Source organism: Nycticebus coucang, chromosome 2 (assembly GCF_027406575.1).
Source record: "Nycticebus coucang isolate mNycCou1 chromosome 2, mNycCou1.pri, whole genome shotgun sequence".
Classification (NCBI taxonomy): domain Eukaryota; kingdom Metazoa; phylum Chordata; class Mammalia; order Primates; family Lorisidae; genus Nycticebus; species Nycticebus coucang.
This window is the reverse complement of record NC_069781.1, coordinates 12459734-12480781: the sequence shown is the minus strand read 5'-3', so window position 1 is coordinate 12480781 and position 21048 is coordinate 12459734. Positions and strand designations below refer to the sequence as shown.

At 50.7% G+C, this 21048-nt stretch overlaps 1 protein-coding gene across 2 annotated transcripts in view; it reads left to right on the top strand.

Annotated features, from left to right (window-relative positions):
• The window catches only part of OLFML2A (olfactomedin like 2A), a 36856-nt gene continuing 15808 nt past the window's right edge, over positions 1-21048 (top strand). Inside the window, exons 1-3 of one of the 2 annotated variants that reach the window (XM_053562694.1) lie at positions 1-206; positions 12727-12990; positions 19812-19919. In XM_053562694.1, the coding sequence (XP_053418669.1) occupies positions 102-206; positions 12727-12990; positions 19812-19919 (477 nt within the window). In that variant the 5' untranslated portion in view covers positions 1-101. Of the gene's footprint in view, positions 207-2469; positions 2529-12726; positions 12991-19811; positions 19920-21048 lie in introns of those variants that run through there. The other variant, XM_053562701.1, reaches the window with a different exon arrangement.

Sequence of the window (21048 nt, the reverse complement as noted above, 5' to 3'; positions counted from 1 at the left end):
CTGGGGGCGGGCAGTGCTGGCGACGCCGCGGAGCTCGCAGAGTGGCTCGCGCTTCCCAGCGTCTGTGCCCGGCCCCTTGTGCGTGCGGTGCCCGTGGTGCCATGGCCGCGGCCGCCCGCCCGCCCCGTCCGCTGGCCCTGCTCTTGATGCCGCTGCCGCTGCTGCTGCTGCTGCTGGGCGCCGGCCCCGTGTATGCTGACAGTAAGGTACGCGCGCCCCCAGACCGCGGCTGCTGCTCGGGGTCTGGGGGAGCCAGGCGCGAGGGGGTGCTGTGGCTGGGCGGAGGACCCAGGAGAGGGGAGACTGCACCTGGGACTTGGCACCGAAGCCACAGGGGCCAGGACCCAGGGAGAGGAGCGGGTCGGAGAAGGAGCGCTGGAGATGGAAGAACCTGGGACCCAAAGCCTAAGGAAGGGGCGCTGGGACCTGTCCGATTCGCAAAAGTGGTCCGCACCGGGCCAGGGAGGGGCCCCAGGAGCGCTGGGCATCCTCAGTTTCCATGGGAGGCAAGCCCCAGGGCAGCTGTTACCCAGCGACTCCCAGGCTTGCAGCAGGCCCTGCGCCAAAGTTTACAGGCAATGCTGGGGACCCAGGGTCTCCCTGGCCCCACAAGGAACCCAGTTGGGCTGGCCACTCCTGTAGCCTCTTATGCTCTTCCTGGGGGGATAACTAGGTATATCCAGAAGTGACCTGAAGCTATTCTCTGCTTTGGCTAAAAGGATATTCTGTGGTGCCAAGCAGACCTGGATTCAAATCCCACATCCACTTCTCAGCTGGTGCCTTTCCTTCTCTGAGCTTCCATTTATTATTTACCTGTAAATACGGGAAGAATAATAATACCCATTTCCTGCGTTTGCTGATCTCTAGATTTGGTGAAATCATGCCTGTAAAATATTTATCAACAAATAGTCCAATAAATGATTCTGTGATTATGGATCACATATCACAGGGACCCCCAAAGGGAGTGTGAGATCCAGAGTGCAGAAACAAGCACTTAGGATCTGTCAGAGCAGGGACCCCTTCGGGGTGTTCTGGAAATAAGCCCATGAGAACAAGCCTGGAGAAGAAGGAGGAGAAAGAGGGGAGTGCCCTGCTCACAGAGCATGAGGGCAAAAGAGTGACTTCTCTCCATGTCTCTCCAGCTTCTTTCCTGGTAGAAAGTGAGTGTCCTACTGGTGGGCAGATAAAGAGCAGAAGCCACTAGCCACACAGTGAGGGTACGAGTAGTAGGTACTGCAGACCCTCAGCCTAAGAATTTAGCTAGGGCATGAAAGCAGCTGTGTGCAGCCCTGACCGTGTACTCCAGACACAAGGAGGGAACGAGTGTCATTTCCATTTTACAGATTGAGAAGCTAGGGTGTATAGAGAGGCAGCTGGCTTGTACATTAAAAAAAACTAAGTTCTGGGCGGCGCCTGTGGTTGAAGGGGCTAGGGCGCTGGCCCCATATGCTGGAGGTGACAGGTTCAAACTAAGCCCTGGCCAAAAACTGGGAAAAAAAAAAACTAGGTTCTGGCCTTCCTCTGCTATTTGTTTGCTGTGTGACCTTAGGCAACTCACTGCCTGTCTCTGGGCCTTCAGTTTCCCCATCTGAAAATCAATGTCCCTCCTACCTTCCTTCTATGTGGGGGCCTCTAAGATTCCTGATCTGGTTCAGGGAGAACAAGTGAGCAGAAAATCCCAGATAACCTGATCAGCACTTTATCACCTCTTGTATCTCTGGCTGGGAGGATATTTGGTCTTGGACATCTTCTAAGCTGTGCAGAGGACTGTTGAGCTTGTGGGGGAGGGTTCACACTCAAAACAAAGCAAAGACAAAGAAAACCCAATACCCTGTTTATGTAGTGAGTCAGCCAAACACTTGCTAGATGGTGGGGGGGTTGTCCCAGGGCAAGCTCGGGCTGGTGGGGTGGGGTGGCACAGCACAGAATTTAGAGGTTGAGGCAGAAGAAGCCTGGGGACTCCGCACATCCCTCTCCCAGATACCTCCCCGCCTGCACCACTTCAACCAGCTGGGAAAAATAAAAATCAAGTGATGGGTGAATTTACTCTGCATTCCTTAGCTCAGCCAGACTCCTGCTGGCTCTGCCGAGAGAGCTGTTTTCATTATCACTCTGCCTCTCCCGTAACAATCCCTCCTTCCTCTCCAAGCCCTTCCTATTTTCCCTGGGATAGAGGATGAGCCCTTCAGAGGGCCAGCCTGGGACTCGAAGTCAATCTAGGGCCTTAAAGGGTTAAGTTGTCACCTCCTCAGACTTCCTTTTTCTGGGAGGTCCAGTCTCCCCTCTGGCCCAATACATTCGTGTTTGGGTACAGAGGCAGCTCACCCACAGGACTCTGTTGGTCTCCTGGGTCAGCTCCTGGTTCAACATGTTTTCATTCCTTGTTTATAGCAATGTCTCTCCTAAATTGGATTTTGAGTTTCCATCTAAGGAAGTGCTTTGTCCAGACCAGAAGGAGGAGGGGAACCTCACAGCTGCCCTGGTATTTCTAAAGGCTGTCCAGCATGGAGGTTGGGATGGACAGACAGGTAACCTCACAACACCCTGGCATGGCACCGGAAACCTCTGGGAACCTGCTTCCTCCTGTGTGTTCTTGAATGTGGCTGAGAATTCCCCATCTCTACCTCAGTTTCCCTATCTATGAAAGAGCTGCTGGTACTTCACTCCCTCCATGCACTAAGGGGTGAGAAGAGGGTCTTTGGTCAGCCAGCTGACCAGGAGCCTGAGGACAAAGGAAGGGCAAGACATAGAGGACCCTAGCCAGGGGATTAGGAGGGGATGGAGTAGGCAGGCAGTGGTGTCCTGGGCTGGATCAGATGTTCCGGGTCAGCTGGTCCCAGGGGCTTAGGTGTTGGAGTTTCCGCCTGTGGGTGTAATTGGAAACAGGCTCCCCAGTAGGCAAGAGCTGCATAGTCCCCCTTCTGTACACCAAGAATGTGAGGCCAGCCCAGGCCCCACCAGGGCTCTCTGCAGGGAAGTTCTTGTCCCAACATTCCCTTTGGCTGGGGCACCCAGTACTAAGCCCTGAGGAGTATCCTGTGTGCCAAGCCCTGTGTCTAGCACTTACATGCAGAATCTTACAGAACCCTCGTGCCAATACTCTGAGGCTTCAGTCCTACCTCGCCATTTGACAAACTTGAACACAAACTGAAACTCAAAAGATCAGGTTGGGGCTGCTCAAATATACTAAACAGTTTGGAGACTCCTGAAGCCCTGGGATTCTCAGCGTTTAGTGGGCATCCAGACAGCCTGAGAAGCCAGAGAATCTGAATCAAGGGATTGGAGTTAGGCCTGGGGATATACGTTTTCCAGGTGCACCCCAGGTAATTCTGAAGTGTGTCCCCCAGTTAAGAACTCAATGGAGGTGATAGGGAGCTATGGAGGTTTGTGGGGCAAAAGAGTAACAGATCACCAAAAAGGAGCTTTTTGAAGATTAATCTGGCAGATAAGAGGCTACTGTATTGTCCAGGCAGCAGTTAAATGTGACCTAAACCAGAACTGTGGCCATGGAATGGAGAGCAAAGAACAGAGATAAGAGAGATTTAGGGTAAAGAGTCAGAAGAACATGATGATTGACAGGTTGTCCAGGGTAAGAAGGAAGCTCTGAGATCCAGGTTGGGCATGAGAGTAAGTGGACACAGGTTTAGGAGAAGATGCTGGGCCCACTCTTAAATGGATAGTTGGGGATACCTATGTGCATTCAAGGGAAGGTGTCTGACTGTCAGTGTGCTCTAGGGGAGATCTTGAAAATTTCATCATGATGAGTTTAGGCTGGCCATGAGAGAAGAGGGCAGAGCCAACTTTAATATGACACAATTTGGCCAGGCACGATAACTCACACCTGTCATCCTAGGGAGGCCAGAGGATCACTTGAGATCAGGAGTTCAAGACCAGTCTGAGCAAGATTAAGATCCTGTCTCTTCCCAAAAATAGAAAAAATTAGTTTGGCGTTGTGACATGTGCCTGTAGTCCCAGCTACGTGGAAGGCGGAGGCAGGAGGATCCCTTGAACCTAGAAATTTGAGGTTACTATGAGGTGTGTGGACACCACAGCGCTCTACCTACACACAGAGTAAGACTCCGTCTCAAAAGAAAAAAAAAAAAGATGGACAGTGCCTGTGGCTCAGTGGGTAGGGCGCTGGCCCCATATACCAAGGGTGGCAGGTTCAAACCTGCCCCCGGCCAAATGGCAACACAAAAATAGCCAGGCATTGTGGTGGGCGCTTGTAGTCCCAGCTACTCGGGAGGCTGAGGCAAGAGAATCGCTTAAGCCCAGGAGTTGGAGGTTGCTGTGAGCTGTGTGACGCCATGGCACTCTACCAAGGGTGATAAAATGAGACTCTGTCTCTACAAAAAGAAAGAAAGGGCGGCGCCTGTGGCTCAGTTGGTCAGGCGCTGGCCCCATATACTGAGGGTGGTGGGTTCAAACCCGCCCCGGCTGAACTGCAACCAAAAAATAGCCGGGCGTTGTGGCGGGCGCCTGTAGTCCCAGCTACTCGGGAGGCTGAGGCAAGAGAATCGCTTAAGCCCAGGAGTTGAAGGTTGCTGTGAGCTGTGTGATGCCATGGCACTCTACCGAGGGCCATAAAGTGAGACTCTGTCTCTAAAAAAAAAAAAAAAAAGAAAGAAAGAAAAAGATGACGCAATTTGAGCCTGTTCAGTTGCTAGAACATTTCACAGCTTGAACACACCCTCCTCCCAACTCTAGCTAGATTTATACATCTCTCTTCAGAAAAATCTCAAGTAGGCAGACACAGTGGATCACACCTGTAATCTCAGCACTCTGGGGGGCTGAGGCTGGCAGATCACCTGAGCTCACAAGTTCGAGACCAGTTTGAGCTAGAGCAAGATCCTGTCTCTGAGACCAGCTTGAGCTAGAGCAAGATCCTGTCCCTAAAAATAGCCAGGCGTTGTGGGGTGCCTGTAGTCCCAGCTACTTGGGAGGCTGAGGCAAGAGAATCACTTGAGCCAGGAGTTTGAGGTTGCTGTGAGCTTTGTCACTCTACCAAGGGTGACAAAGTGAGACTCGTCTCAAAAAAAAAAAAGGCTAGGTGCAGGGCGGTGCCTGTGGCTCAAAGGAGTAGGGCACCGGCCCCATATACCAGAGGTGGTAGGTTCAAATGCGGCACAAAACAAACAAACAAACAAGGCTAGGTGCTGTGGCTTATGCCTCTAATCTTAGCACTCTGGGAGGCGGAGGCAGATGGATTGCTTGAGCTCACAGGTTCAAGACCAGCCTGAGCAAGACCCCTGTCTCTATTAAAAATAGAAAAACTGGGGTGGCGCCTGTAGCTCAAAGGAGTAGGGCTCCGGCCCCATATGCCAGAGGTGATAGGTTCAAACCCAGCTCCGGCCAAAAACTGCAAAAAAAAATAAAAAATAAAAATAAATAAATTAACAAAGTCACATTAAAAAAAAAAATAGAAAAACTGAGGCAATAGGATTGCTTGAGCCCAAGTTAGAGGTTGCTGTGAGCTATGAAGCCACAGCACTCTACCAGGGCCACAGCTTGAGCCTATGTCTAAAAAAAAGGGCTAGGCACAGTGGCTTACGCCTATAATCCTAGCACTCTGGGGTGGATTGCCTGAGCTCATGAGTTTGAAACCACCCTTAGCCAGAGTGAGACCTTGTCTCTAAAAATATCCAGGCATTGTGGCAGGTGCCTGTAGTCCCAGTTACTTGGGAGGCTGAGGCAAAAGAATTGCTTGAGCCCAAGAGTTTGAGGTTGCTGTGAGCTGTGATTCCACAGCACTCTACTGAAGGCAACAAAGTGAGACTCTGTCTCTGAAAGGAAAGGAGGGAGGGAGGAAAGGAGGGAAGAAGGAAGGAAGGAAGGGGAAGGGAAGGAAAGAAGAAAGGAAGGAAAGAAAGAAAGTCAAGTATACCTTTGTCTCATTGTGAGATTTCCTTGCAAATACCTAAGACTTTTAAAAGCACAAATCACCCCCACTTCTGGGGGCTTAGACAGGAATAAGTGCTGAGCCAGGCACAGGGAGCGGTGTGGGTGCCGAGGCAGGGACTTTCCTGCATGGCAGCAATTCCAGCTTTCATGCCAAGGGTAGGAAGGGCTGGGCCCAGTGGGAGTGCCAGGTTCTGTGCCCCAAGGGCCCCTTCTCTGCCAGTGCATCTGTCCCAGCTCAGTTGCTCAGGGAGAAGCCCTTGCCTGGTGACTGTGGGTGGTCAAAGGAGAGACAACATGTAAACCACATTTTGGAATCAGGCTGTGCTATGTGACCCTGGACAAGCCCTTGCTCTTCTCTGGCACTCAGCTTCTCCTCTCTTACATGTGTGGGTATGGTGAGAGCAAAGAGAGTTCAAAAACAATGAGCAGAAGTGAGGGAGAGCCACCAACAGCGATGTTAACAGCAGGTGCCACTTAACAATCATTCTGAGCCTGGCTCCATGTCAGGAGCTCTGGGTACATGGACTCTTTATGAAGAAGGGACTGTTATTCTCCCCATTTTGCAGAGAAGGAAGCTGAGGCTCAGAGGGGAGGACGTGTGGGAGCTGGTGTTTCAGTCCAGACCTGGCTCTTCGCCACTGCACTCAGTTGCCTTCAAGTCAGGCGCCATAGGATGTAGCAATCACAGGAGGTAGGACCCTGCCGGGGCTCCTGGCAGCTGGGCATGGGAGCACAGAGCCCTTCTCCAGTTTCTGGCCCATGTCAGGGCCTTGGCTGCTCCCACCAGGAGGTAGCACCTCATCTGAGGAGAGAAGGAATGTTGTAGGCTGATGTGGAGGCCACTGCTGGTGTGGGTGGGTGTTGGCTGTTTTTGTGGGTCCCCCAGAGGGGCCTCTCTGGCCTGGCCATACAGAATACACCCACATCTACCCACTGGGCTCTTGACCTCAATCGGGGCAGTGGGTGGGGGTGGCAAGGAGTCCCAGCAGAACTTAGAAGGGGGTCTAGGAGAACTAAAGGGTCTTTTGCATTGAAGCTGAATGAGCCTGAGCCTGACTGCTAGCCTTCACAGGTAGGGGAGAACTGGCCCACTGTGCCCCGAGTCAGCTACACCCACAGAGATCCCAGGGCAGAACTTCCACTCACTGCCACCCTCTTCCCCATCCTCCTCGCCTCTCACTTTCCCTTGCTCCCTCCTAGGCTGCAGAAAAAGCAGGAGATTGGAAGTAAACCCAACCTGAGTTATCCTCTTGAAAAAGTCATTTGATGGCTCAGTTTTCTCTTCTGTAAGACACTGTCAGCCAGACACAGTGGCTTGTGCCTGTAGTCTCGGCACTTTGGGAAGCCAAAGCAAGAGGATCACTTGAGGCCAGAAATTCAATACCAGGCTGGGCAACACAGCAAGACCCCCATCTCTACAAAAATTAGAAAAATTAACTCTGGGAAGCCAAGGTAGGTGGATTGCCTGAGCTCAGGAATTCCAGACCATCCTGAGCCAGAACTAAGCATTGTGGTGGGCTCCTGTAGTCCTAGCTACTTGGAAGGCTGAGGCAAGAGGATCATTTCGGCTCAAGAGTTTGAGGTTGCTGTACGCTATGATGGCACTCTACCAAGGGCAACAAAGTGAGACTCTGTCACAAAAAAAAGAAAGAAAAGAAGGCTCGGTGCCTGTAGCTCAAGCAGCTAAGGCACCAGCCACATACACCAGAGCTGGCGGGTTCGAATCCAGCGGGCTTGCCAAACACCAATGACAACTACAACCAAAAAATAGCCGGGCACTGTGGCGGGCGCCTGTAGTCCCAGCTACTTGGGAGGCTGAGGCAAGAGAATCGCTGAAGCCCAGGAGTTGGAGGTTGCTGTGAGCTGTGATGCCAGGGCATACTACCCAGGGCAACAGCTTGAGGCTCTGTCTCAAAAAAAAAGAAAAGAAAAATTAGGGCGGTGCCTGTGGCTCAGTAGGTAGGGCACCAGCCCCATATACCAAGGGTGGCGTGTTCAAACACCATCCCTGCAGAACTGCAACAAAAAAATAGCTGGGTGTTGTGGCGGGCGCCTGTAGTCCCAGCTACTCGGGAGGCTGAGGCAAGAGAATCGCCTAAGCCCAGGAGTTGGAGGTTGCTGTGAGCTGTGTGACGTCATAGCACTCTACCCAGGGCGGTAAAGTGAGACTCTGTCTCTACAAAAAAAAAAAAAGAAAGAAAAATTAGCTGGATGTGGTACGCCTATGGTGCCAGCTATTCAGGGGGTGGGGGAAGAGGCTGAGGCAAGAGGATGGTTTGAGCCCAGGAGTTTAAGGTTGCACTGAGCTGGCGACAGAACAAAAACCTGCTTTGGAAAGAAAAAAAGGACACTGCTGAGAACATTTACCAGTGCACCCACATGGAGACAGCTCAACCTCTTCCCCAAATTATTTATAGTACAGCTACAATACTCAATACCTGTGTTTTTTTGGTACCAGGCTGACTATACATGCATTACTGTATTCCATTTCTCAATCTTCATACTATTCTTTGTTGGGTTGGCACTATTAGCACCCTCATTTTACGGATGAGGAAACTAAGGCACAGAGAAGTTAAGTAATCCACCTAACAACACGCAGCTGGAGGTGGCATAGGGGTGCAGTCCTAACCACTGGCCTGCACCTCCTCAACAGTGAGTGGGCACTCAGTAAGTGTCTCCTCCCTAGGCTCTGTGCCCTAGGCTTACTGCCTCCATACTTCACATAGCAGTCAGCGTGAGCTTCCCATGACATAGATCTACCCATGGTTCTCCCCTTCCCTAACCCTCCATGCTTCCCCAGTGTTTTCAGGAAGAAGCCAGGATCTTCAGCCAGCTTTCAGGACCCTCCGAGAACTGGCCTCTACCTCATGTCCTGCCACCCAGGCTTCCTGGAAGCACCAGCTAGAGTAAACCACCCTCAAAGTGTCAACTGCACACAAGAAAACAAACAAACAAGAAGCAGAATGAACCACTTCTAGCCTCCCCAGAGTACCTTGCTTGTTTTTACATCTCTGATTTGCTGTCCCTGGAATGCCCTTCTCCTTAAAGATGTGCTCCAAGGGTGCCCTCCTTCAAGAAGATTGTGTGGGTTTCTTTCTCTATGCTCTCTGTGCAAGCTTCTCCCAGGGCTAAGAAGGTCAAGAATATACCTCAATCCATTTCTTCAGCACCCAGGGCTTGGAAGAGGCCAGGAGCTCAAACAGGTGTCTAAGGGCTCATAGTGGAAACGCCCTTCCCCAGAGGGTCCCGGGATATTCATGGGCACTGGGCTTTGTAAAAAGTCTGAGGGAACCCTGAGATCTCCTGGGTCCCAGTGGCTTCAGTGAGAGCTGAATATCCCTGAGGCCTGGGTTATTTGTTGATTGGGCCATGAATAGCTGTGTACCAAGGGCCCAGAGCCCAGAAGGCATGTCAGGGCAAGGCAGGCTAGAGGTGGTGACTGAGCCTGGCATGTCACTGATCTCATGGAGCGGACTCCTGCAGGCACGAAGTCCTGCTGCCCCCAGTGACCAATGACCATACCTGCACATTGGGTATGTGGCATCTGGGGCTGAGACTGAAGAGAAGGAGGGAGGGAAGAGAAACCACTAACATAGTGTGTTATCTCATTTGATCCTTAAGAAGGCTGGGTACAGGGTCATCTCTCATACCATTGAGGGAATGAGGTCCAGAGAAGTTTTATAAGCTGTATAAAGTCACATAGGGTGTGGGGCAACTGGGCAACTGGTCCACATGAGAAATAGCATAGAGCAGTGATTGTGACCTGGAGCCAAGTCCAAAGCCATATCTTTTGCATTGAAGCTGAATGACCTTGGACACTTGACTTCACCTCTCTGAGCATCTCTTGTTTCTTTACCTGCATTAATAATGGCTTAGACTTAAGATTCACTCAATATGTTCTACGCCCTGTTCTTTACTTACATTAACTCATTTACTCTTCACAACAATCCCACAAAACAGGAGCCCATTTTAGAGGTGAGAAAACAGAGGCACAAAAAGATTTTTAAGTTGCCCGTAAGCTCCAGATTCCATGCTCTTAACTCCGTGCTCTAGTATATCTGCAAAATGTGGGCTCATTTATCCAACAGATACATGTGGGCGGCGCCTGTGGCTCAAAGGGGTAGGGTGCAGGCCCCATATGCCAGAGGTGGTGGGTTCAAATCCAGCCCCGGCCAAAAACTGCAAAAAAAAAACAAAAACAGATACAGGTATTTACCAAGTACCAAGTCCCCAGGCAGGGATCACTCTGGAGATGTAGGAAGAAACTATACATAGAGACAAATTCTTTGCCTCTAAGGGTGAGAGAGGCTCGGCGCCTGTGGCTCAGGCAGCTAAGGCGCCAGCCACATACACCTGAGCTGGCAGGTTCAAATCCAGCCTGCGCCGGCCAAACAACAATGATGGCTGCAACAAAAAATAGCCGGGTGTTGTGGCGGGCACCTATAGTCCCAGCTAATTGGGAGGCGGAGGCAGGAGACTCGCTTGAGCCCAGGAGTTTGAGGTTGCTGTGAGCTGTGATGCTACAGCACTCTACCCAGGGTGACAGCTTGAGGCTCTGTCTCAAAAAAAAAAAAGGGTGAGAGAGACAGGAAATAAGGAAATATAGATATCAACTTTCAGGTGGTAATAGCTGCAATTAAGAAAACAAACCCACTAGGTAAGGGAATAGAGAGCAGCAGGAGGTGGGTGGTCAGGAAAGGCTTCCCAGAGGAGGTGACACATGAGCAGAGAACTAAGTGATCTGAGGGAGTGAGCCACAGACATATCAGGGAGATAAGAGTTTCTAAGGAGGGTGGCGCCTGTGGCTCAGTGAGTAGGGCACCGGCCCCATATACCGAGGGTGGCCAGTTCAAACCCAGCCCTGGCTGAACTGCAACCAAAAATAGCCGGGCGTTGACGCCTGTAGTCCCCGCTGCGGGAGGCTGAAAGCCCAAGAGCTGGAGGTTGCTGTGAGTCCTGTGACATCATGACACTCTATCAGGGTGGTAAAATGAGACTCTGTCTCTACAAAAAAAAAAAAAAAGTTTCTAGGGAAAGCATCACCTATGCAAAGGCCCTGAGGCTAGAGTAGAGTGAGCTATTGGAAAGGAGGGACAATAAGAGGAGGAGTGAATAAAGGGAGAGTGTCAGCTCACTTCAGCCCCTTGAAGACTGAGGTAAGGGCTTTGGAGGTAATAACACACAGAGTGTTGTTATTGAAAAGAATGTGTGTGTGAAACTTAGAGTGTAGTAAGCGCTCAATAAAAAGTCTCCACATTTCTTACTATCACTGTAAAGTTAACAGAACAAAAATTACCATTTATCACGCCTGTAGTCCTAGCACTCTGGGAGGCCAAGGTGGGTGGATTGCCTGAGCCCAGCTACTTAGGAGGCTGAGGCAAGAGAATCACTTGAACCCAAGAGTTTGAGGTTGATGTAAGCTGTGATGCCATTTTACACGTTAAAATGATAATTTTTTTGAGACAGATGTCATCCTCAAGGATGACAAAGTGAGACTCTGTCTCAAAAAAAAATTATCATTTTAAAGTGTAAAATTCAGTGGCATTTGGTACATGCACAATGTTGTGCGACCATCACTATTTTTTTTTGTAGAGACGGAGTCTCACTTTATTGCCCTCAGTAGAGTGCTGTGGCGTCACCTGGCTCACAGCAACTTCCAGCTTTTGGGCTTATGTGATTCTCTTGCCTCAGCCTCCCAAGCAGCTGGGACTACAGGCACCCTCCACAACACCCGGCTATTTTGTTGCAGTTTGGCCGGGGCTGGGTTTGAACCCACCACCCTCAGCATATGGGGCCGACGCCCTACTCACTGAGCCGCCGGCAACCATCACTATTATCTAGTTGCAGAATATTTTCATCACCCCTAAGGAAACCCAGGGCCCGTTCAGCAGCCACTCCCCACTTCCCCTCCCTAAGTCCTGGTGTCCTGGTAGCCACTAATCTGCTTTCCTCTCATGGGTTCCCCTATTCTGAATATAAGATTTCTTTTCTTTTCTCTTTTTTTTTTGAGGCAGAGTCTCACTCGGTCACCCAGGGGTTGAGCGTGGTTGCATCAGCCCTGCTCACAGCAACCTCAAACTCCTGGTCTCAAGCCATGCTCAGGCCTCAGCCTCCCAGGGTAGGTGGGACTACAGACACCCGCCACAACGCTGGCTAGTTTTTCTATTCTTAGTAGAGACGGGTTTCCACTGTTGCTCAGGTCTCCGACTCCTGAGCTCAAGCAATCCGTCTGTCTCGGCTTCCCAGAGTGCTCGGATTACCGGTGTGAGCCACCCTGTCCAGCCCTGGATGACAGTATTCCATACAAATGGGATCACACTCTATGTGGCCTTTTGTGTCCGGCTTCCTTCCCTTAGCATAATGTTCAAGATTCATCATGTTATGTTGTAGCATGAATCAGTACTCCGTTTATGTTTATGGCTGAGTAATATTCCATTGCACGTATACACCACATTTTATTCAGTGGCTGGACCTTGGGCCGTTTCCGCCTGGTGGCTGTGCGGAGTAAAGCTGCCAACAGTCCCATACAAGTCTTTGCGGATACCTCTTTTCGGTGGGGTAAATACCCGGAAGTAGAATTACTGGGTCACATGCTAATTCTGTGTTTAATTTATCGAGTAACTGCTGAACTTTTCACAGCTGCCATTAATATTTTAACTGTTACTATTCTATGATCTCTATTCCAGGGCCACTCCCTTCCCTCCCACCTCTGAGGGCGGCTCCTCTCCTGCAGGGCCCGCGGGGTGGGGTCCCCCGCGCCTCCGATCCCCTCCCGCCTTAGCACCCGCCGGCCACTCACGGGATCCCCTCTCACCACCCTTGCAGGTGTTCGGGGACATGGACCAGGTGCGGATGACCTCGGAGGGCTCCGACTGCCGCTGCAAGTGCATCATGCGGCCGCTGAGCAAGGACGCCTGCAGCCGGGTGCGCAGCGGGCGGGCGCGGGTGGAGGACTTCTACACCGTGGAGACGGTGAGCTCCGGGTCCGACTGCCGCTGCTCCTGCACGGCGCCGCCCTCCTCGCTCAACCCCTGCGAGAACGAATGGAAGATGGAAAAACTCAAAAAGCAGGCGCCCGAACTTCTCAAGGTAGGCTCGGGGGCGGCGGGGGGTCAGCGAGCCCTTCTCCTGGGCTGGCGCCTGGAGGCCCTTCCAGGGAACATCCCAAGTGCTCTTGGAGGCGGGTGCTGTCACCACCCCATTTCACGGATGAGGACATTGAGGCTCCCTGAGGGGAGTTCAGCCAGTGAGGAGTGGAGGCAGGAGTCTTTGACTAGTTTACTTCAATATAGTCTTGGCCAGACGTATTGCAGTGTTGCGTATTTCACCCAAACCGATGCAGCTGTCCTCCCAGATCTGTGTTTTAAACTTTGTGGAATTTTACTGTTTTTAGTGCGATATTTCCCATGTGCAAGGACTATCTGCACGCCAGATGCTATACTAAACTCCCATTAAAAAAATTTATTATTTTTTAAATTTTATTTCAGAATGTTACTGGGGTACAAATGTCTGGTTACTTGTATTACTTCTGTACAGTCTGAGTCAAGGTTGTGATTCTAATCACCCCCCAGATGGTGTACATTGTACCTAAGTGTAGATTTACCCATCCCCTCTTCCCATCAGTTTTATTTCCATTGAATTTTACTACCATATATACACATGTGTTGATCATTTAGTTCCAAAAGTGAGCACATGTGGTGTTTGTTTTTCCATTCCTGTGATACTTCACTTAGGAAGATGTCTCCACCCGGATTGTTACAAAAGGTATTAGTTCATCTTTTTCTATGGCTGAGTCATACTCTGTGATATACATATACCATAGACCACATTTTATTAACCCACTCGTGTACTCATGGGCACTGTTTTTATGTCTTTGAGATTGTGAATTGTGCATTTGGGCGCAAGTGTCTTTTTAATAGAACATCTTTTTCTCCTCTGGGTAAATCACCTGTAGTGGGATTGCAGGATCAAATGGGAGGTCTACTTTTAGTTCTTTGAGGCATCTCTGTACTACTTTCCAGCGAGGTTCCCTTTATACATTATTTCTCTGAATCCTTAAGCCATGCTGTGAGATACAGGTTCATTGTCCTCATTTTATAGGTAAGACAACTGAGGTTGAGAGGAGTTAGGTAATTTTCCCAAGCTCTCAGAACAACAGGCAGCCTCGCATCTGTACCATACTTTTGTGAGAATTAGAAAAAGCCCCTGCTCCCACAGGCATATTAGAAAGAGCCACCACCCCTAGGGGGACACAGCCCATGCCAGCACCCACCACTAGGATCTATGGCTTAGCTAGGCATGTGTGGGCTAAATCTCACTCTCCACAACCAGGTACCTTTTGCCATTTGCTCAGCTGCATGCTTGCTGGGCATGGTAGGTCTGGGATTTGAACTTCAGTCCTGCTATATCCAAAACATGTGTTATAAACCATCTTGCTCTCCTGTCCTCCTTTTTATAAAGGACCAGATGATGTGGTGTCTTTTGCAAGTATCTTTTTCTTTCATAACTTCTTCCAAACCTGTATGTATTTTGCCTGTATGGTGCCAAAAACGGAAAGTTCTGAGATATTCCCTACTTGTAAGCTAACACTACTTAGCCCACCAGTGTCATGGATGATAGCAGAAGATACCACCTCCTAGGTCAAAGACAAAGGGCTTTATTACTCACAGCAAATCTATATTTTCTGGCATGGGTTTTCCCAGCACTAGTTCCCATGGGGTGATGCAGTGAGGGCCAGGTAACAGATATGCTCACAGTGGGGTGTGTTACAGAGAGGAGTCTTGAGCTTAGAGAATACAAATCTTTTATAACAGGCACTGAGCATGCCTGCCCTTGGCTCTGGAGTGACACACTGTCTTCCAGGACTGTTCACTGTACAGTTACATGGCCCAGAACAAGGATAGTCAGTGCCTCTGCATGCAAGATGTGCATAAAAACAAAAGACCCAGAAAGAATTATCTTCCAACTTTTGGCTAAAAACATTTCCTTTACATTCAACTTTAGTTTTATTTTTGTAACACCTAAATGGATGCCAAAACTCCCAAAACTGGGGAGGGGAGGGGAATTTTAAGCCAACTGGTCTCTTGATAGGCTTTTTTCTTTTCTTTTTTTTTTTTCTTTTTTGAGACAAAGTCTCATTTTGTCACCCTTGGTAGAGTGCCTTAGCATCACAGCTCACAGCAACCTCAAACTCTTGGGCTTAAGCGATTCTCTTGCCTCAGCCTCCCAAGTAGCTGGGACTACAGGCGCCCACCACAACACCTGGCTATTTTTATTAGAGACGAGGTCTCGCTCTGGGTCAGGCTGGTCTCGAACCCGTGAGCTCAGGCAATCCACCCAGCTCGGCCTCCCAGAGTGCTAGGATCACAGGCGTGAACCACTGTGCCTGGCCCTTGATAGGCCTCTTGGTGTGTCTTGCCAGTGCCTGGACCACATTCTCCCTGGGGTCTCACTAGGGCCCTGCAGACCTCAGGCCCCTAAGATGCAGGCCAGTCTTCTGTTACTGGGACAAACCCAATTTATTTATTTATTTATTTATTTTATTTTGAGACAGTCTCTCAAGCTATTGCCCTAAGTAGAGTGCCATGGCCTCTAGCTCACAGCAACCTCCAACTCTTGGGCTCAAGCAATCCTCTTGCCTCAGTTTTTACATTTTTATTTATTTATTTATTTTTTTTTTTCTGCCATGAGGACTCACAAGGCCCTTTCATCAGTGATGGCAAATTTAATCCTTGCTACAGCCCTTTGGAGAGGGAACTCATGATGCCAGCTTTACTTGTGAGGGAATCTGAGGCCCAGAGAAGGGCTGTGACTTGCCTAATATCACATAGCAAGAAAGTGGCATTGCTAATACGTGAGCCCAGGGAGTCTCGCCCCTCTGGAGGGATTCTGATCCCCTCGCCCACTGGAGGGATCAGAATTAGCTCTCTCAGCCAGGAGCCCATGTCCTTTTGGCCTTTTCAGTGCACTGCCACTATGAGGGTCTCGTTGAGCCTTCCAGAACTGGAGTAGGGATTGGCTCAGTGGGCATGGCTGGAGGAGGAGAGGATGCCCTGCCTCACTGGTACCCCAGGGGCAGGAGTAGGTACCTGAAAGGTACTCAGGAAGCCCTAAGAGGAGATGGAGGCAGAGGCTGGAGGACACAGAGATGGGGCTTTGCCTATTCAGTTTTTGTACCCCCATCAGCAGGAGGTTCCTGGTAAGCCTTCCCCAGGGGAGGAAGTAGAGGAGAGCCCCTAGGATGGGGCACCCACCCTGTAGCCCAACCCCTGTTCTACCCAGCCCTTCTCTCAAGCTGATAGCTCCAGTGTGATTTGGTCTTAGTTGTGTGGTTCTGGAAGAAGAGACCACACTGGGGTAGCCCCATCTTGGGTGGGCTGGCCGCAGGGGTATTTGCCTGTCACCTCTCCACTCTTTTGTCTTCTGGATATGGCCCAGACATGGCCCCACCCTCCAGGAGTCCCCAAGCTCATGAAGACACAGCTGCTGACCCCAGTCATGGCAGTGTGATGGGTGCTGGGCCAAGGGAAGTCCCAGGGATTATGGGAGCTCCCAGGAGGATATAGCGGGATGGAGGTGGGCTTTGAGGGATGTGTAGGTGTCCCTCAGGCAGAGAAGAATGAGGGCATTCTGGATGAGAGCGAGTAGGGATTCTGTCTTCTCCTCGCTTTGGCCCCACTGGCCCTGTCCCTCCCTCTAACACAGTGCTTCTCAGACTGTCTGTGGAGAAGGACCAGCTTTTTTTTTTTTTTTTTTGTAGAGACAGAGTCTCACTGTACCGCCCTCAGGTAGAGTGCCGTGGCGTCACACGGCTCACAGCAACCTCTAACTCTTGGGCTTACGCGATTCTCTTGCCTCAGCCTCCCGAGCAGCCGGGACTACAGGCGCCCGCCACAACGCCCGGCTATTTTTTTGTTGCAGTTTGGCCGGGGCTGGGTTTGAACCCACCACCCTCGGCATATGGGGCCGGCGCCCTACTCACTGAGCTACAGGCGCCGCCCAGGACCAGCTTTTTAAAAAATGAAAAATCTGTCAAGGACCAATACTTTTGTAAAATACTGTACACATGAATTATTAGAAAAATGTAATGACACAAAAGCAGATATACAAAATATAACTCCAGTATTTTATTATGAGAGTCACATGGACAGCACCTGTGGTTCAGTGAGTAAGGTGCCAGCCCCATACACTGAAAGTGGCGGGTTCAAACCCAGCCCCAGCCAAACTGCAACAAAAAAATAGCCAGGTGTTATGGCGGGCGCCTGTAGTCCCAGCTACTCGGGAGGCTGAGGCAAGAGAATCGCCTAAGCCCAAGAGCTGGAGGTTGCTATGAGCTGTGGCACCACAGCACTCTACCGAGAGTGACAAAGTGAGACTCTGTCCCTAAAAAAAATAGAGAGAGAGAGACTGTGTCACTGTACTGTGAAAGTTCCTAGAAACCTGTTTTCATTTTCTCTAATTATTTGATCGCAGACTGGTAATGAGTAGCTTAAACCAGCATAATCCACACACTTAGAATAGCAGGACTGTAATGCACCACATTTCATCTTCCCTCCAGCTCTTAGCACAAGCTTTGCTTAGAATGTCCTTTCTGGCTCAGCACCTGTAGCTCAAGTGGCTAAGGCACCAGCCACATACACCTGGCTGGTTCAAATCCAGCCTGCCAACCAACAATGACAACTGCAACAAAAAATAGCTGGGTGTTGTGGCAGGCGCCTGTAGTCTCAGTTACTTGGGAGGCTTAGGCCAGATCACTTAAGCCCAAGATTTTGAGGTTGCTGTGAGCAGTGACGCCACAGCACTCTACCCAGGGTGACCGCTGCAGACTCTGTCTAAAAAAAAGAATGTCCTTTCCGAAACACCTCTACCCAAACAGTGCCCCTCCTTCAGAACTCTGGTCAAACAAAATGCCCTCCTGACCTGCTCCCAGCCAAAGGCAGCATTTCATCATTAATGACATGGCACCTGTATGTCACTATCTCTGTCCCCTGATCCGGGCACATGTATGTCATTCTCTGTCCCCTGATCTGGATACTGTGTGTCACTGTCTGTGTCCCATGATTTGGGCACCTGTGTGTCATTCTCTATCCCCTGATCTGGGTACTTATGTGTCACTGTCTGTGTTCCCTGATCTAGGCACCCATGTGGCACTGTCTTCTGATCTGTGTCCCCTGGTGTATCACTGCCTGTCCTCTCATCTAGGCATCTGTATGTCTCCCTCAGTGTCCTTGATAGCATGCAAAGGACCTTGGTGGCAGTGTTTGTCTTGCTTGTCACTGTCCATAGTACCTGGCCCAGGGTAAATATCTGCTGAGCCTGGAGAGGAGGGCAGGGTTATGTGACAGAAGGTTCAAATGCCAGGCTGTCCACATGTGGCTGAGAAGCCACATGTGGACAGTGGAGAGCCATAGAATGTGGCTAGCAAGGGAGATACCCTTGACAAAGCCAGTTTTGGTGGCCGTGAAGGCAGCACAGTGAAGCTAGGAGCTCCCTTGTGGCCCCTTGGAATAGTAATCATTGTTGCTGGAATCCATGAAGCCCTTGCTGTGTGCCTGCTCTGAGCTGAGCTCTGTCTGGACATCACCTCTCCTTGCCAGCCCCTATTGTCCCATTTCTCAGTGAGGGAAGCTGAGGCATAGCATTCTTGGTTGAGAAATGTCTGGGGTCATGGTTCTCGAACTATGCTCCAGGAAGCACCATGAGTCCCATGCAGTCCCTCAGGCCTAGAGTGAGGTTGTTGAGGAGCAGAGAAAATTCTGGGCCTATGCTGATTTAGAGATCAGATTCCACTTGGAGAAAAACTCCTGGCTTAAAACAGTTTGAATGCCTCCTGGGAAAGTGGGAGTGAAACTGTTTTGGAAACAGTCTACCAGGGCGAGACAGCAGTACTGGCCTGCTCAGGCTCTGAGACGTGCAGTAGGGCTCAGTATGGGGCCACGCGGGAAGGGAGACAGAGGAACTGCCCTTCCCAAGAAGCCGGGGCAAACTGATTTCCCAACCAGCCGTTTGTGCCAGCATTTCCCTGACACTCTGGCACTGTGGCCATCTGAAGGGAGTGTCATATCCTGACGAGGCATGACAGAGAGGAAGCGAGGAGGGCCAGCCGGCAGGACAGAGCCCTGGGCCAGGCACGGGAGACCTGGCATCTGCTCCAGGTCCTGCCTCTGACCTGTTGTGCAGGGCTTTTCCCCTCTCTTGGCCACTGTTTTCCTGTCTGAACACAAGACAGGAGCAGGAAAGCATGTTAGGAAAGAGTTTTGTGTTTATACAAATCTGGGTGCTGCTCCTGGCTCCACCACTTAAGAGCTTGGCAGCCTTGGGCAAGTCACCTCTAAACTGCAGCTTCTTAATCTGGAAAATGAGGGTGAAAGTTATTCATACCTGTGTTAAGTGGGGTCACAAAAGCCCTGAAGCCAGTGACATATAGGCAAATGATTTACTATAGGAGCACTCCCCAGAGAAACTGGGATTGAGGTGGGAGACCAGGGTGCGTATGGCCTCAGGCACAATGCCAGCCTCAGCTTCATTCCCAGGACAGCTTTGTTCCTCCCCAAGGGAGCCGAGCTTTTAGGTGTGCATACCAGCCAGTTAAAGCTGCTCTTTGAAGAGAATCACAGATGGGCACAGAAACAGTATGAGAGATCCTGGGGAAACTGGCGCTCATCTCCAACAGGCACTACACACCTTTTGGGGTTGTTACCTGGATTAAGTGATATAACTCACTGAAGCCCCAGGCACACGCCTGGCATGTGGTAAGGGGCCAGGTTGGGAGTAGGGAGCTTTGAAGGCCCAAGAAGGCCACTCTGAGACTCTGGAGCTCTGGACTTGTTAATTGCCCTGAGGCTCCTCTTGCACCCTCTGTGCCTGGCTTTGCTGTACCCTTTGCCTAACCCTCCCCTTGCCCCGGGCAGCTGCAGTCCATGGTGGATCTCCTGGAGGGCACCCTGTACAGCATGGACCTGATGAAAGTACACGCCTACGTCCACAAGGTGGCTTCCCAGATGAACACGTTGGAAGAGGTAAGGGTGGGGCTCCCACCAGCAACCAGGCTGGCACAGTGCTGGCACAGGGCTGATAGGGCCTGGGCAATTCTGGCTCAACCCTAGTAACCATTGGAAGCTGGACTCCAGTAGGGAGCCAGGAGAGAAAGGTGCAGGCCATAGGGTCCAGCTTTGGAGGAAAATGTCACTGGGGCCCACGGAAGGCTGGAAGACTATGTGGAAAAACCGAGGCATCCATGGGTTTTATGAAAGGGGTGTGGAGAGGCTAGAACTTATAGTGGCCCTCAGTGCACCAAGATCAGGGCCCCCACATTGCACAGTTCTGGGGGCAAGGGGCACATAAGATACCACGTCAGTACTGCCAGCTGGGTTGGTGTAACATGCAGGACTGGCCAAACCCACTGAAGTGGGGCTTGGGACAGCATGCTGGTCCCAGTACCCAGTGGAAGTAGAGGCAAAGGTGCTGAGTGTCCCATCCTGGTCAGGGTAAAAGTGCTACAGGGCTGAGTGGGTGGCTGGGATTTCCCCCTGGGCACAAGGACAGCGCCCCCAACCATGGGGGTCGGCTGCTCAAGGTTTGCATCGCTGCTGGCCTCCGCCTGTTTCCTGCATCTGACCTATGTTCGTCTGCTGGGAGTCTAGGGACATGCAGCTGCCAGGAGCCCGTGTAGGGGCTTCCTTTCCCAGCTTCCTTTACAGAAGGAGGGGGCATCTGTGTATCCTGTGCCCTGGGGTGGGAGATTAACCCCTTACTAACCCCAAAGTTGGGGTCAGAGTGCTTTAAGTATTCAAAAAGCATTTGTTGAGTAGGTACTATAGGCCAGGCCTGTGCCAGCATGGGAGAAATCTGACATTGAATTTCTTCTGTGCATCAGTACATCCTGTATCCTAGTATGTGCCAGGCTCTCCTGCTGCTGCCTCTGAAATTACCCTCCTTTGATCTTTCCCCTTGTAATCTCAGGAAATATTAACCCACTTCACATAACTCTGAGCCAGATGATCTGGAGGGTCCATCTCCTGGACCTGGGACAAATGAGAAACGATTTCCACAGCTACAGAGAAATGATTTTTTAATTTTCTTCTCTTTTGCATTATTAGTGCTTTGCTTCTGTTAACCATGGCTTGCTAAGTAATAACTCTATGGAAA